Consider the following 13,256-nt stretch of genomic DNA (forward strand, 5'->3'; position numbering starts at 1 on the left):
CTCAGTTCTATAATAAGGCAAATTGTGTTTGAAGGGTGTTGAGGAGAGAGTATTCACCTCATGGAGTCCAGGAAGCAGGAAAGAGGAAGGGCAGAGATTCAGAGACAAAATGTACCCTGCAGAGCCACACCACTGACACATCCTCAAGCCAGGCTCCACACCTTGCCTGCTGTGGGTCTTAAAGGATTCATAGATGTTTGCCAGTTAAAAAGTTGCTTAAGGAAGCTGGAGAATCAGTTCTGTAGTTAAGAGCACTGGCTGCTCTTCCAGAGGACCCGGGTTTGATTTCTAGCACCCACATGAGAGCTCACACTCATCTGTAACTCCAGTTCCAAGAGATCCAGACCCCTTTTCTGACTTTCCTGGCACTTGGTGCATAGACATAAATGCAAGCAAACACTCATATGCATAAAATAAAAATAGAACTTTGTAAAAAACCCACACATACTTTTGCTGTGTGTAGTAATTAATGCACACCGGCAATCCTACCACCTGGCTCAGGAGGTCAGGACTCAGGAGACCAAAGCAAGGAGATCATGAATTCAAGACTAACTGCAGCTCCAAGGCAAGACCCTATCTTTAGAAAAAAAGTTACAAGTCCCTGGCATATTTGCACGATGCTTCAGGGAAGCACGGAGGGAACAGGTATCTGTCTGAAGAGCCATTCCAGAGGTCCATATGTTCTCTCCCATAGAGAAGGAAGGAAGGAGTCCCCTGGGCACAGCTGCCTGATCCAAGTAGGGTTTCTGTTGCTGCAATAAAGCACCATGACCAAAAAAACAAGTTGGGGAAGAAAAGGTTCATTTGGCTTGCCCTTCCATATCACTGCCCATCATTGAAGGAAGTCAGGACAGGAACCCACACAGGGCAGGAACCCAGAGGCAGGAACTGATGCAGAGGCCATGAAGGGATACTGCTTACTGACTTGTTTCCCATGACTTGCTCATCCTGTTCCTTATAGAACCCAAGCAGGGCACCATCCACAATGGGCTGGACCCTTCCCCTGTCAATCAGTAAATAAGAAAATGCCTTACAGCTGGATCTTATGGAGGCATTTTCTCAGTTGAGGTTCCCTCCTTTCAGATAACTCTAGCTTGTCTCAGATTGAAATAAGATTAGCCAGCACCACCAAGCCCTTCTCAACTTGACACATATAAACACATCATTATTAAGCCACAACTCTTCCTTTCTTATCCATCCCTAAGATCTCGCATTAAAATTATAAATACCTTTAAAAGTCCCACAGACTTTACAAATTCAAACACATTTACACCTCAGTCTAAAACATCCAATTTAATGTTTAAAGTCTTTCAGCTCTAGGTCCCTATAAAAAATTAAATACCTTTTTCCAGAGGAAAGAACCAGTGCAGTCGGAACCAGGCAAAATCACATTCCAACAGTACAAATAACCCAGGGCCAAAACCACATTCCAACAGTGTGAATAACCCAGGGCCAAATTATCTGGGACTCACATCCGATCTTCTGGGCTCTTCCAAAGAGACTGAGGCAGTTCTCCAGCTCTACCCTTTTGCAACACACACTGCTTGTCTGCTAGGCTCTGGCTGCTTCCACGCCACTGCTGCCGCTATTCTTGGTGGTTATCCCAAAGTTCTGGCTTCTCCTCAGTACCCAAAGACCCCTTTTGCTGCAACTGGGCCATACCTTCACCATAGCCTCCCATGGGCTCTCTTCATGGTACCAAGCTTCAACCTTTTTGTATGAGCCCTTCACTCCTGCCTTCAACTGCCACTGAAACTGCATTTCACCAAGAGCCTTTCTAACCTCTCACAGTGCGAAGCCTCAGCTGCTGTCCATGACCTCTTCCTGCTCTCAAAACCAGTACCACATGCTTGACTTTTATACTTCCAAGTTTGGCTGCCTCTAGAACACAGCCTATGTGCTCTCAGGAAACACTCCCCAGAAGATTCACTCACCTGGACAGTGCTGGTCTCTTCTTAAACACCAGCAAACTCTCAGCTCCAGTGGAATCCCAGCAATGCAAAGGTTTCATTTGAGTAGTTCAGGTATCTTGTTGATTACAGCTGACTCTTCAGCCCCAGCTGACTCTTAAATCAAAAGCAATTGGCCTTGACAGAGTTTCCATGCTTCTCCCTGACACTTCACATGCCAGACCCCGTCCTCTGCACTGCTGTCAACATCCGGTGGCTTTCTAGCCCAGAGTTCCCGAGTCCTTCCACAGTCCTCCTAAAGACATCGACAGCCTATCACAGCAATACCACAAAATCCTAGTACCACTTTGTCTTAGTCGGGGTTTCTGTTGCTCCAAAACACAAGTTGGGATGGAAAGGATTTATTTGGCCACTGTTTATTGATGAAGGAAAGCAGGGCAGGGACCTGGCCATGGAGGGTGCTTACTGGCTTGCTCCCCATGGCTTGCTCCACCTGCTTTCTTATTGAACCCAGGACTACCACCCAGGGATGGCACCATCCACAGTGGGCTGGACCTTCCCCCATCAATCAGTAACTGTGAAAATACCTCAGGGGTTGGGGATTTAGCTCAGTGGTAGAGCACTTGCCTAGCAAGCGCAAGGCCCTGGGTTCGGTCCTCAGCTCAAAAAAAAAAAAAAAAGAAAAGAAAAGAAAAGAAAATACCTCACAGCCAGGTCTTACGGAAGCATTTCCTCAGCTGAGGTTCTCTCCTTTCAGAGGACTCTAGTTTGTGTCAAGTGGGAATAAGGCCAGCACAGTTGATGATGAGAGAGGCAATGAGAAGCTAGGTCAGGGATTTAAGAAGCCCTCAGATCCCAAGCACAGTGTTTCCCGTGAGAACCACTGGGGAATCTCTAGGCCCCTGTCCAGGGAATGGTGAGGAAGGACTGTGCCTTCTGACCTCCAGCCTGTGGACAGGCCTGAAGATGCAAGCCTGGGAAGAGGCCAGTAGGAAGCTGTGGGAAGTCCCCCAGTGCAAACACACAGGCCTGGATCTAGAAAGGCCAGAGAATGTACATTTAAGGTTTTCAGGAGAGAGGCAGAGACCAAAAGCAGGAGAAATCACAGTGCATGTGAAGAAGTCGGCAGGTCTTGTAAACAGTGTTAACTTCTGTATCCTAGATAGAGTGATAAAGCACCCTGGCCAGAAGCGACCTGGGGAAGAAGGATTTGTTTGGCTTACAGAATGACAGACCATCCCTTCAGGGACAACAAAGCAGGAACTCAAGCAGCTAGTCAGAGCCATACTCAAGAGTAAAAAGAAAGTAAATGCATTCGTGTTTGCTCCCAACTAGCTTTCTCCTCTTCTGGACCCTGCAACACTTCCCTGAGTGACTCTAGGCTGTGCTAGGTTGACAATTAAAACTATTAAGCACAGCCCTGAGGAGCAGGAGCAGCTCTGGGCAGGAGGGAGTCACGCCCAGCATCTCAGGGCCTGGTGGTCCCTCCTGTCACTGTTTCCACGGACCTGTCTGACGCTGGTTTTCCTGCTTTATGGCCATGGTTGCTGACAAGGTGTTCTGTAGCCAGCACAGCCAGCTCTGCTCTGAAAGGCAGCGCTCATGTCCCACCCTGAAGAGACAACTGCAGCAACTGCAAAGCCAGGCCTGGTGACCCAGACACAGCAGGAGCAGGGGCAGGGGCAGCCTGCCACCCAGGACAGCAGGGTGGCAGTGCAGTGTGAGAGGAATGCTTGCTGGCAGGCTGAGCCGTCAGTCCTGCACACACCTTGGAGCTGGTAAGGCTAGGAAAGCATTTAGGAGTGATAGGAGCAAGTGAGGAGGAAAGGCACATGTAATGGTGACAGGGCACCCAGAGTTCTAAGGAGAGCTGGGGAAGAGGCTGTGGCAACAGGGCACAGTGCCCAGGAATTCATCTGCCCACTCCCCTGTCCCCTCTTCCTGCACTCACCCTGCTTCTGTCAGAGTAAGAAGAGAGCTAGGCTGGGAGGTCCCTTCAGATAAACACCTGGTAGCCCTGCTGCTGCAGGGGGTCTGCACAGTCCCTCGGGGCCCATGAAGCATGCTGGAATCAGGTAGCCAGGAGGGTTCTGATAGGTTAGCTGGGAAGCCTCATTAAAGATTGACAACGTGAAGCCCACTTGCCCACAGGACAGCATATCAGTTACCACTGCACCAGCCAGGCGGCTGAGGAAGAGGAGGTAAGTGGCCAGGATGCGCAAGGCACCTTGCAGACTGTGCGGAGAAGCTCTGCCGGTAATGGTCAGCAGGGAGTGGACCTTTCACTGCTTCTGCTTCTGCCACTGTGACTGCACCGTGCTTTGCAGAGTGACCTGTAGGTGATGGAGCTCTCCCCTTCCTTCCTGCTCCTTCTGGGATTCCTCTCTCCCAACTGCTGGGGCTGGGGTAGGGGGGCTGAGTGCTGCATCCTGGGGAGAGCATCTCCTCTCCCTGGGTCTGAGGTCCTTGCAGAATTGGCAGGATAAACTGGCATTGGGAGGCCTGGACTCCTGCTCTAGCTACACGACCCAGCGGAGGCCTGATCACTCCACGCAAGATGTCCTCCCTTCCCAAGTTGAGTCTAAGTTCCCCTAGGAAAACTAATATATCCTATTGGAGGATTGAGCATATTTACTCCCCAAAGTAATATGAAAATGCTTTGTAAACCATAAAGATGTAGTAGATAGTTACTCTAATTCTGTTTGGAGTTCATTTTAAGATTAATTTTGTGTTCTTTAATGAGTTTTTAGGAAAGGAGGGGGGTGTTATTAGAAAAACTGCTTACCCAAGGAGATCACCTGAGCAAGCCAAGTCCATGGGTGGGGTGTAGAATCTAGTGGGAATAAAAGAAATCATTTATATTAATCTTACAGTTCTCTGACCTGAGAACTGGAGGCTGAATTCTAGTGTGTGTTGGCTCTGATGTGGACGTAACCTTGGGCAAACTGCTGCCCTATCCCTGGGTCTCAGGATCCCTCCATGTAAGGAGAGAGTAGGGGACCAGAGAGGAGTGCTCAGTGGTACCAAGTCTCTAGCTGCCATCTGTCACAATCGAAGAGGTCCTCTCCTCTGCATGTTATTTCTGAAGCTCACCAGCATAGGCTGGTCAGCTCTTTCCTGTGTGGCCTGGGCTTCTCCCTTCTTGGAAGCAGGCTCCCTGTCTGTAAGAGAGATTCTCCATGCAACAGGGCTGTCATAGTCTATGCTCTCGGGCCAGACAATACCTGTGGTCTAGTTGCTGAGTTCTACCTGCCCAGCCCAGTGCCAGGGCTCAAGGATAAGGGAATGTTGTTGGGGGACCAGGGGTAGCAGAACAGCCAGTGGCCATTAGCCATCATGAGCCCAAATCGCTGTGCCAGAGACTAGGCAGATCTCTGAGTTACAGACCAGCTTCTAGCAGACCAGATCTACACAGCAAGTTCCAGGCCAGTGAGACCCTGTCTCAGAAAACAAAGATGTGGAGGTGGGGACAGTCGTGCCTCTATGCATTGGTGAGCTGGACACAGGAACCGCCTTTGCTTTATCAGTGTGGGTGTGGAGGTGTCTGTAGCCAGGGTGGAGGATAGTATGAGTATACTAGAAGGGTCAGAGTCGTGGGCTGGGGGACATTGTCCTAGGAGCTGGCTCCAGTCCTCCTACCCATTCCTATGAGGCTTGGACCAGGTAACTCTCTAGTGGCCAGACCACCCAGGGTCACAGACTCCCTTCTTACATAGACATGTGTCTGTGTAGCAGCAGGAAGGACACCCGTGCACACCAAAGAGCCTAGTCTCTAGCCAAGGGGGAAGAGGAAAAACAGGCAGCTAGAAAGATGGTAGCCAGGGAGACTCAAGAGCACTTGGGCCGCTGCCCAGCTCAGAGCAGGCAGCTGTCGCTCGCTGGCCAGAAATTACATCAGGCCTCAATGAGCAGTGTGGGTCCTTTGTCCCTGGCACTCCTGGGATCTCAGGTTCCGTCTTTTCAGACGCCCAGGAGATACCTTTCCTAACAGGAGAGCTGGAAACTTAGCCTGGGCTCTGTCCCAGAGGAGCTGGGGCTGCTGCCCAGAGTGCCATTGGTGGGTAGGGAGGGGCAGAGCCCTCCTTAGGAGCAGGTGTCAGCCTTGTCTCATCTGCCCACCTCAGAATGTAAAGCTACACAAGACGTCCAGGCAGGGACTGGAGAGACTTGTAGCCACCCACCTCGTTACCTGCCCCAAAGATGGTGAGTGCTACTCGTGCATAATTTAGAAATTCAAAACAAGGAGAAGCCTAAGATGCCCACTGTTGATGATCTGGTTTGTTTTCTTGTTTGTCCTTGAATTGTAGCTACCTGGAGGCCGCACTAGATCTGTTGCTCAATGGCGGAGCCCTTGCCCCAGACTTAATCCCCAGAACCAAAAGCAGGGTAGGAGGGCTGGAGATAAATGGTCCTTGTTTCCATCTTTCATGGGTATAGGAAGTTGAGGCACAAAGAAGGAAGGAAGTCCCTGCTCAATTACCTAGAGACAAACCCAGCCAAGATAAATCTAGCAAAGACTCAGGATGCTGAGAATTCAAGACCAGCCTGAGCTGCATAGTGAGACCTTGTCTCAAAATGTCAAAACTAAATACAATGGACAGAATCACCCTGGAGGAGACTTCTGTCCTATAAGAGTACAGCCAGGGATGGAACGGAGCTGGAAGGTGAGACCGAGGACTACTGGGAGGAGGGGAGTGAGCAGAGCTTGGCCTACACAACACGCCTTCTAATCCCATCAGACTTCTAGGCACAGCTCTGACCAGACAGTTTTCAGCCATAAAGAGAAGGATAGGATCTAGTACATGGGACTAAAAGCATGCACCACCAGCAAGCGTACTCAGTCTGGAGGAAGCTGTAAAGGGTAGGGGAGGGTGCTCTTACCTACCTGTCACCTCTAATGGGTTCCTGGTGTGCTTCTGCCCTACCCGGTGCTGAGCTCACTCTCGGGGATTCAGTCTCTTGTCGTCTCTTCCTACCCCCATGCCCCCCAACCCCTGTGTTCCATCTATACTCTGCTCCATTCTCTCCAGCCAGCTTCCTCTCTCCTCTTGTCTTTCTACTTCCTGTGGTCCCATGGTTGGAGACTGGCCCCTTTCACTCTCTTCTTGTTTATTTCCTGTCGTTCTTTTTTTTTTTTTAATCTTTATTTTTTTATTTTTAAAAAATTTATTTATTTATTATATATAAGTACACTGTAGCTGTGTTCAAACACCAGAAGAGGGCATCAGATCCTGTTACAGATGGTTGTGAGCTACCATGTGGTTGCTGGGAATTGAACTCAGGACCTCTGGAAGAGCAGTCAGTGCTCTTAACCACTGAGCCATCTCTCCTGCCCTTATTTCCTGTCATGATCCTCACCTTGTGACCTTCAGGGATAAAGGACATCCTCTGATTTGCCAGATATTTGGGAAGTGTAAGTGAGTAGTGCACTTGGAATTGAGGCTAGAAAGCAGACCTTCCCAACATCAAGAACTCAGTTCTCCCCAAGAACCATCACAGCTTGAAGCAGATAAGTTTGGATCTGGTTTCACCAAGGCTCAGCCTCTATCCTAGCAACTCTTTGTGTTCTGGGAGGAGGGCCATCAGAAGGTAGTCCTGTCTCTTCTCTTCTGTCTCTTGCCTGGCTTGCTGCCAGGGGTAAGGCCCACTGCGGGGACTGGACCTACAGGCACCGGAGTCACAGGTGTGTGGTCACTTCCCGTGGTGCTGGAGATCAAGTCTTCATGCCTGTGCAGCGAGTGCCTCGCCTACTGAACCATACCCCATCCGTGCAGCCACCCTGGATTCCAGCCCAGGGGCTCCAGTGCCCTCTCTGGCCTTCATCGACACCCATCCTCATGCAATAGATAAAGAGATACATGCACATAGATTAAAGATAAAATGAATCGTTTTAAAATACTCTTAAGGCCAGGCATGGCGGCGCATGCTTTTGGTCCCAATACTTTGGGAGTCAGAGGCAAGCAGATCTCTATGAGTTCGAGGCCAACCTGGTCTACAGAGTGAATTCCAGGACAGTCAGGGCTGTTGAACAGAGAAACCCTGTTTTGAAAATCCAACCAAACAAACAAAATAAAATAAATACTAAGTTGTAGTTAAGTACTGAGTCATAGCTGGTAGGTCAGGGGGTCAGGGATCCTGCAAGGTCACAGCTCAGCCCAGCAGGTAAGAGGTGATACAATGAGCCCAACATCTTGCCCTGTGGTTACAGCTACAAGGGAAATTGTCTGTGGTAGCTCAGCATAGGACAGGTGAGTGTCTCATCAGTCGCAGCCACAACTTCCCCCCAATATCTACTGCACTTGAGAAATCTGCCTTGCTGGAGCGGTCCCAGTAAGTGAGCTGCTGTCCAGGGCTTCACAGGGGACCAGAACCATTATGGAAGAATAAGCCCCTTCCCCAGGCCTCCTGTCCAAATCCGCCATGGCACGGCTGGACAATGGATAGGAAAGGGACTCACGCATACAGGGCATCTTTTCCTGTTCAGGACAGAGCTCAAGGCTTGGAAGGGACCGTGACTCCTCATGGCCTTCCCCAGCTTTCTGTAGTAGCAGGTTAGCTGAGGGTGTTGGGAGTCTAGGTCAGCATACAGATTGAGAAGTCTAGGTGTATAACACCGGAACACTGTGAGCATAGCTACCATCAGAGTCTGTCTTAACAGGAGAAGAAACAACCATAGTAACCAAGCCAGGCCAGTGGCTGAGCAGCCTTTGCGGTGGCCAAGCCAGTGTGGGCCAGGCATCCAGGGTCTTAGTCATAGGATGGGGCCACGCCTTAGACAAGGAGCAACACAAGGTTGCCAGAATAGGCACTCCGGCTCCTGAAGGAGGAAAGACAGTCTAGACCAGGGGTGAGTTCAGTTGTTCAAGCTTGAACCTAAGGCCTATGATATAGTTACCTGTGTGCTGCTGTAAGGAAACACCATAAGCTCACAGTCCAAAGGCATAGAGTCTGTCCATCATAGTGGGGAGAAGTGGCGGCAGGAGCAGTGCGCAAACTGGAAGCAGCACAAGGCTGTGACCTCCCAAAGCCCACCCCCATGACATACTCCCTCCCACAAGGTCACACCTCCTAAACCTCCAACCAGCACCTCTGACTGGTGACTGGGTGTTCAGATAGCCAGAGCACGGACGACATTTCTCATTTAAACCCCCACAGCCTTGGCCAGGCTAGCAGCAGAGTCCCAGAATGGAGGGCTGAGGCATTGTGAAACCTGCCTTCTCCAGAATTAGTGAGGAGAGGTCAAGCAATTCCTTTCTACTGCGCAGACACAGGTCCGCACCTGGATGCTCCATCCAGGGACAGGGCAGCTTGTGAGTGGCTTCAGGTGGCGTGAGTCACCATCTCATTCTTCCAGCCAGTCTGACATCATGCCGAGACTGAACTTGAGAATGACATTTGGCAGTGCTCTGCCTCGCTCTGCTTGCACAACCTTTGAGCAAGCCACCTAACTTCCTGGGCCTGGCTTCTTTAGTGGTCCCAAGTCCTCATGGACACTCCTAGCTGTGTGAGAATTACAATTGAAACGTAGATGAAGTAAAAGTTGTCTGGGAATTGCTCTGATCAGATTCCCATAGGAAATAACATTTTCTGCACACAAGAAGAGGAAGGCCACTAAGACCCTGGGCTTCTGGGAAGTAGGGCTAAAGGGACTGCCTGCTGTCTGAAGGTGTAGACTCACTTCACCCCAAGGTGGAAACAAAACCACACAAGCCACCGACTGTACACTTGAAGGGACCATGCGCACTGGCCCTCGGGGAACAGTCAGCTCTTTCTCAGGTTGGTGCTGCAGCCTGCATTTCTCTTTAAGTGTGGCACAGAGCATGCTGACGTGGGTTCCAGCACCGGCCCCCTATGAACAGGAGGCTCAGCAGTGGACTCCACCCAGGGTGGATATGGCCTAGGAGGTTTCACGGGGCCCAGAACAGAGGGAGCCGTACAGGATTTCACAGGCTTTACCCACAGCTCTAGACTCCCAGTGTCAGCAGCAGGTCAAGGAGGGCCCACCCCACACGTGTGCAGTTCCTAGGTTCATCCGGCCTTGATATCCACCAGCTGTAGGCATTAGTTCTTCTCTCCAAGAGCCCGTCAGAGCTCAGGATTCTGACACGCTGGTCGTGGGGTTGAGGAGAGTGGCCAGTGCTGTCTAAGGAAAAGTAGAGAGCATCAACGAATTTGGATTGCACTATGCTTCAGAGGGAGGAGCCACAGGAAACGATGAGGGAAAGGGTGAATAGAGATCAGGATATGTAGGTGTTGCACAGGGGCGAGAGCAGGCCAGGGGCGTGTCCTCTGATGTCAGGAGGAGTGGAGAGTGCCATGACAGTTCTCTATTGGGATCTTCCCTCCCACTCCTGACCTTTCCACTCTGCGTCTCTTCTGTACAGGCCCCTCCACACAGCGTCAGGTGCAGAATGGCCCCTCTCCTGAGGAGATGGACATCCAGAGAAGGTAACCCCGTACCCCACAGATGCCTGCCTGAAAGCTTTCCAGTAGAGCCAGAAGCACCCTTCAGCTAGCCTAGACACACAGAGCTGAGGCCAGCACGTTCAAGTATCCACTGACATCAGGGGCAACAGAGGACACCTGCACATGCCATTGCAGACCACGGAGACAGGTCCATGGCCAGCAGACCCGCACTTCCCTAAGCCCCGTCTGAAATGTGCCGACCAACCCCGTAGTGCCAGACGGCCCTCAGACGGGGGCTAGAATGAGGCATGTCTGCAGTGTCTCCTGAGGCCACATCGATTGAAGCCACCACAGTGGCTCCAAACAGCCAGAGAAGCCTATTAGCCGACTCCGTCCACTGCGTGAGGCACGTCTCTCTGCGATGCTTCCTGCTCGGGTGTGCCCGCTCGCCAGGTCTCTCCCATCTGTTCCCCCTCTGTAGGAGGCAGCCCAGGGGTGTGCAGTGGCAGATGAGCCGGTGACAGACGTGCTTGCAAGGACCTAGGTTAGAGCGTCAGCACTCTCTCTCTCTCTCTTTCTTTTTTTTTTTCTTAAAGAAAAAGTTAGATATGGCACCACTCACTTGAATACCAGACTTTAGGAGGCAGAGGCAAACAGGCAAAGCCTGGTGTTCGTTGGCAGATCAATGAGAGACCATTTCAAGAAAAGGAAAGAAAAGAAAAGAAAAGGAAAGGAAAGAAAAAAGAAAAGAGTGGATGGTGCCTATGACAGCACTTCAGGGTACTCCTTTTCCTCCACACACAGAGCCCAGTGTTGTGGCTCTCAGCAGTAGCACAGAATCAGCTTTCAAACATGGGAGCTAGAACACAGAGAGCTCAAGGTGTCTGCTGTGGTTTCCTTTCAGACAAGTAATGGAGCAGCAGCACCGCCAGGAGTCTCTGGAGAGAAGAATCTCCGCCACAGGTAGGTGAGGCTCTCCCCCTCCAGCTGCCGTCCACACTGCCCCACGTGGCCCTGACTCACATAGAACCCTGGTTCAGTGCATTCTCAAGGTCTGTGTTGCTCATGGCAACAGCCTTACCTACTTTGCAAACACCCTGCCCAGGGAGTGTACCACCCTCTCACCTGCTGCAGCACTTCCTCTCCCTGCCCGGACCCTAAGCTGTCTTGAGCAAGCCTGGTCCTAACATCGTGTCCCATCACCCTGGGACACAGCTCTGAAGTGCAGCCTACCCTGCGTCTTCCCTTCCCACTGCCACTGGAACACTAGCTTCTCCTTTCTCTTCCTTCCACACGTCCCGTTCTCCTGGCTCCACTGCTTCCCGCACCTCTCTTGACACCTCCTCTCCTGTCTGGTTCCAGCTCTATAGGGCAGTCTTCCTGTACACCTACTTTATAGGGCTTGCCGTGCAGCACGAGTCTGCGTCCACCGCTGTGATTTGTTGGCTGTCTACTACACTAGAAGCACCCCCAGGTGTTTTCCTCGTGCACAGTGCTGACTAGGTGCAAGGTGAAGGCCAGCCCTCAGTGGTTCCTTGACCCAAAGTCCTGGTCATCTGGACCCACAGTTCCTTACCTCTTAGAGACCCCAGGGACCAAGTACTAGTCCCAGTTACACCTTGAGACCACCTTCAGTCACTCCGAAGATGGAGCTGTGTACTTAAAAAGGAAGAAGGCACTGCCAGGAGCCCACGCACACTGGAAAAGCATGAGCGGAGCAAGAGGAACTCTGCTGTGCTCAAGGGTGATAAGCCATTGTGTGCCAGTCTAACGGGCACCCGCTGCTGGGAGATGGGAATCGGAGGGACTGTCATGGACTGGCTTCTGCAGGGCCTTCCTGAGAGGCCAGCTCCTGTGCACCTCCTCCTGACGAGCAAGCTGCCCTCCATTTCTCTGAAGGACCTGCAATGAAAACCGTAGCTGGGCACCCCTAGGTGTTGGAGACTGACTCCTCCCCTTTCCTTTCAGGGCCCATTCTCCCCCCTGGGCATCCGTCATCGGCAGCCAGCGCCACCTTCTCCTGTAGTGGACCTCCACCTCCACCTCCACCTCCAGTTCCACCTCCACCCACAGGGTCTACTCCCCCGCCCCCGCCCCCGCTGCCTGCTGGAGGAGCCCAGGGGACCAACCACGATGAGAGCTCTGCATCAGGACTGGCTGCTGCTCTGGCAGGAGCCAAGCTAAGGAGGGTGCAGCGGGTAAGAGTTCCTGGCAGGGTGGGCAGGCCAGCCACCCTTCACACATCAGCAAAGCACCTCTCACCCTGCCCTCACCTATTCATCAGCGAGATGCTGAGCAAAACACTATTCCCCAGGCCCAGCTAGCCAGCTCTCTGCCAGTTATTAAACAAGTAAACAGGGCCAGCACTTTATCAGCTACAAGCTGCCTTAGTTAATAAGTTCTAAATCTGCCTTTGCTTTTCCCATGGCATTTGCTTCCCACCCCTGGGGCATATGCTTCTAGAAAGAGCTGCAAATAGTGTAAGCCTGGTCATAAATGTGCTCTGATGCCTATCTCTGCCTCGAAGTGTGCTTCCCTCCTCCCTTGTGACTAACTGGCTTTGGCAAGGACTCATGCCTGTGGGCCTACCTTGCCTGTCCCTGAGCCTCCGTAGATCTCTGGTTTTCTATGGACTTGACACTGTTAGACTAGCAGCCTCACTCCTAAGATCTTTCTCCATTACCCCTGGGGCTGCTGCTCCCACCACTGGGTCAGCACATGACACACGTCTTCCTTACTCTCAGCCAGAGGATGCATCTGGAGGCTCCAGTCCTAGCGGGACTTCAAAGTCCGATGCCAACCGGGCAAGCAGTGGGGGAGGAGGAGGAGGCCTCATGGAAGAAATGAACAAGCTGCTGGCTAAGAGGTGGGTGCAATGCCTCCTAGAGGCCTCCACTGAAGGTCATTGCTAAGACACAGTCGGGGGCCTGGAACAGCACC

General features: G+C 51.7%; 1 protein-coding gene and 1 long non-coding RNA gene across 10 annotated transcripts in view; one reads left to right on the top strand and one right to left on the bottom strand.

The window, feature by feature from the left end:
• LOC102555052 (uncharacterized) overlaps positions 1-12,288 on the bottom strand; it is a 54,048-nt gene extending 41,760 nt beyond the window's left edge. Inside the window, exons 1-2 of the long non-coding RNA XR_010052839.1 lie at positions 2,614-12,288; positions 1,935-2,066 (exon numbers count right to left, since the gene is read on the bottom strand). This is a non-coding gene — a long non-coding RNA (uncharacterized LOC102555052). The remainder of the gene's footprint in view (positions 1-1,934; positions 2,067-2,613) is intronic.
• The window catches only part of Evl (Enah/Vasp-like), a 120,184-nt gene that overhangs the window by 94,780 nt on the left and 12,148 nt on the right, over positions 1-13,256 (top strand). For all 9 annotated transcript variants that reach the window (NM_001414900.1, NM_024147.3, XM_063262532.1 and 6 more), the window contains exons 4-7: positions 10,295-10,358; positions 11,221-11,279; positions 12,285-12,514; positions 13,061-13,182. In NM_001414900.1, coding sequence (NP_001401829.1) covers positions 10,295-10,358; positions 11,221-11,279; positions 12,285-12,514; positions 13,061-13,182 — 475 coding nt within the window. The remainder of the gene's footprint in view (positions 1-10,294; positions 10,359-11,220; positions 11,280-12,284; positions 12,515-13,060; positions 13,183-13,256) is intronic.

This window comes from Rattus norvegicus, chromosome 6 (genome assembly GCF_036323735.1).
Source record: "Rattus norvegicus strain BN/NHsdMcwi chromosome 6, GRCr8, whole genome shotgun sequence".
Taxonomy (NCBI): domain Eukaryota; kingdom Metazoa; phylum Chordata; class Mammalia; order Rodentia; family Muridae; genus Rattus; species Rattus norvegicus.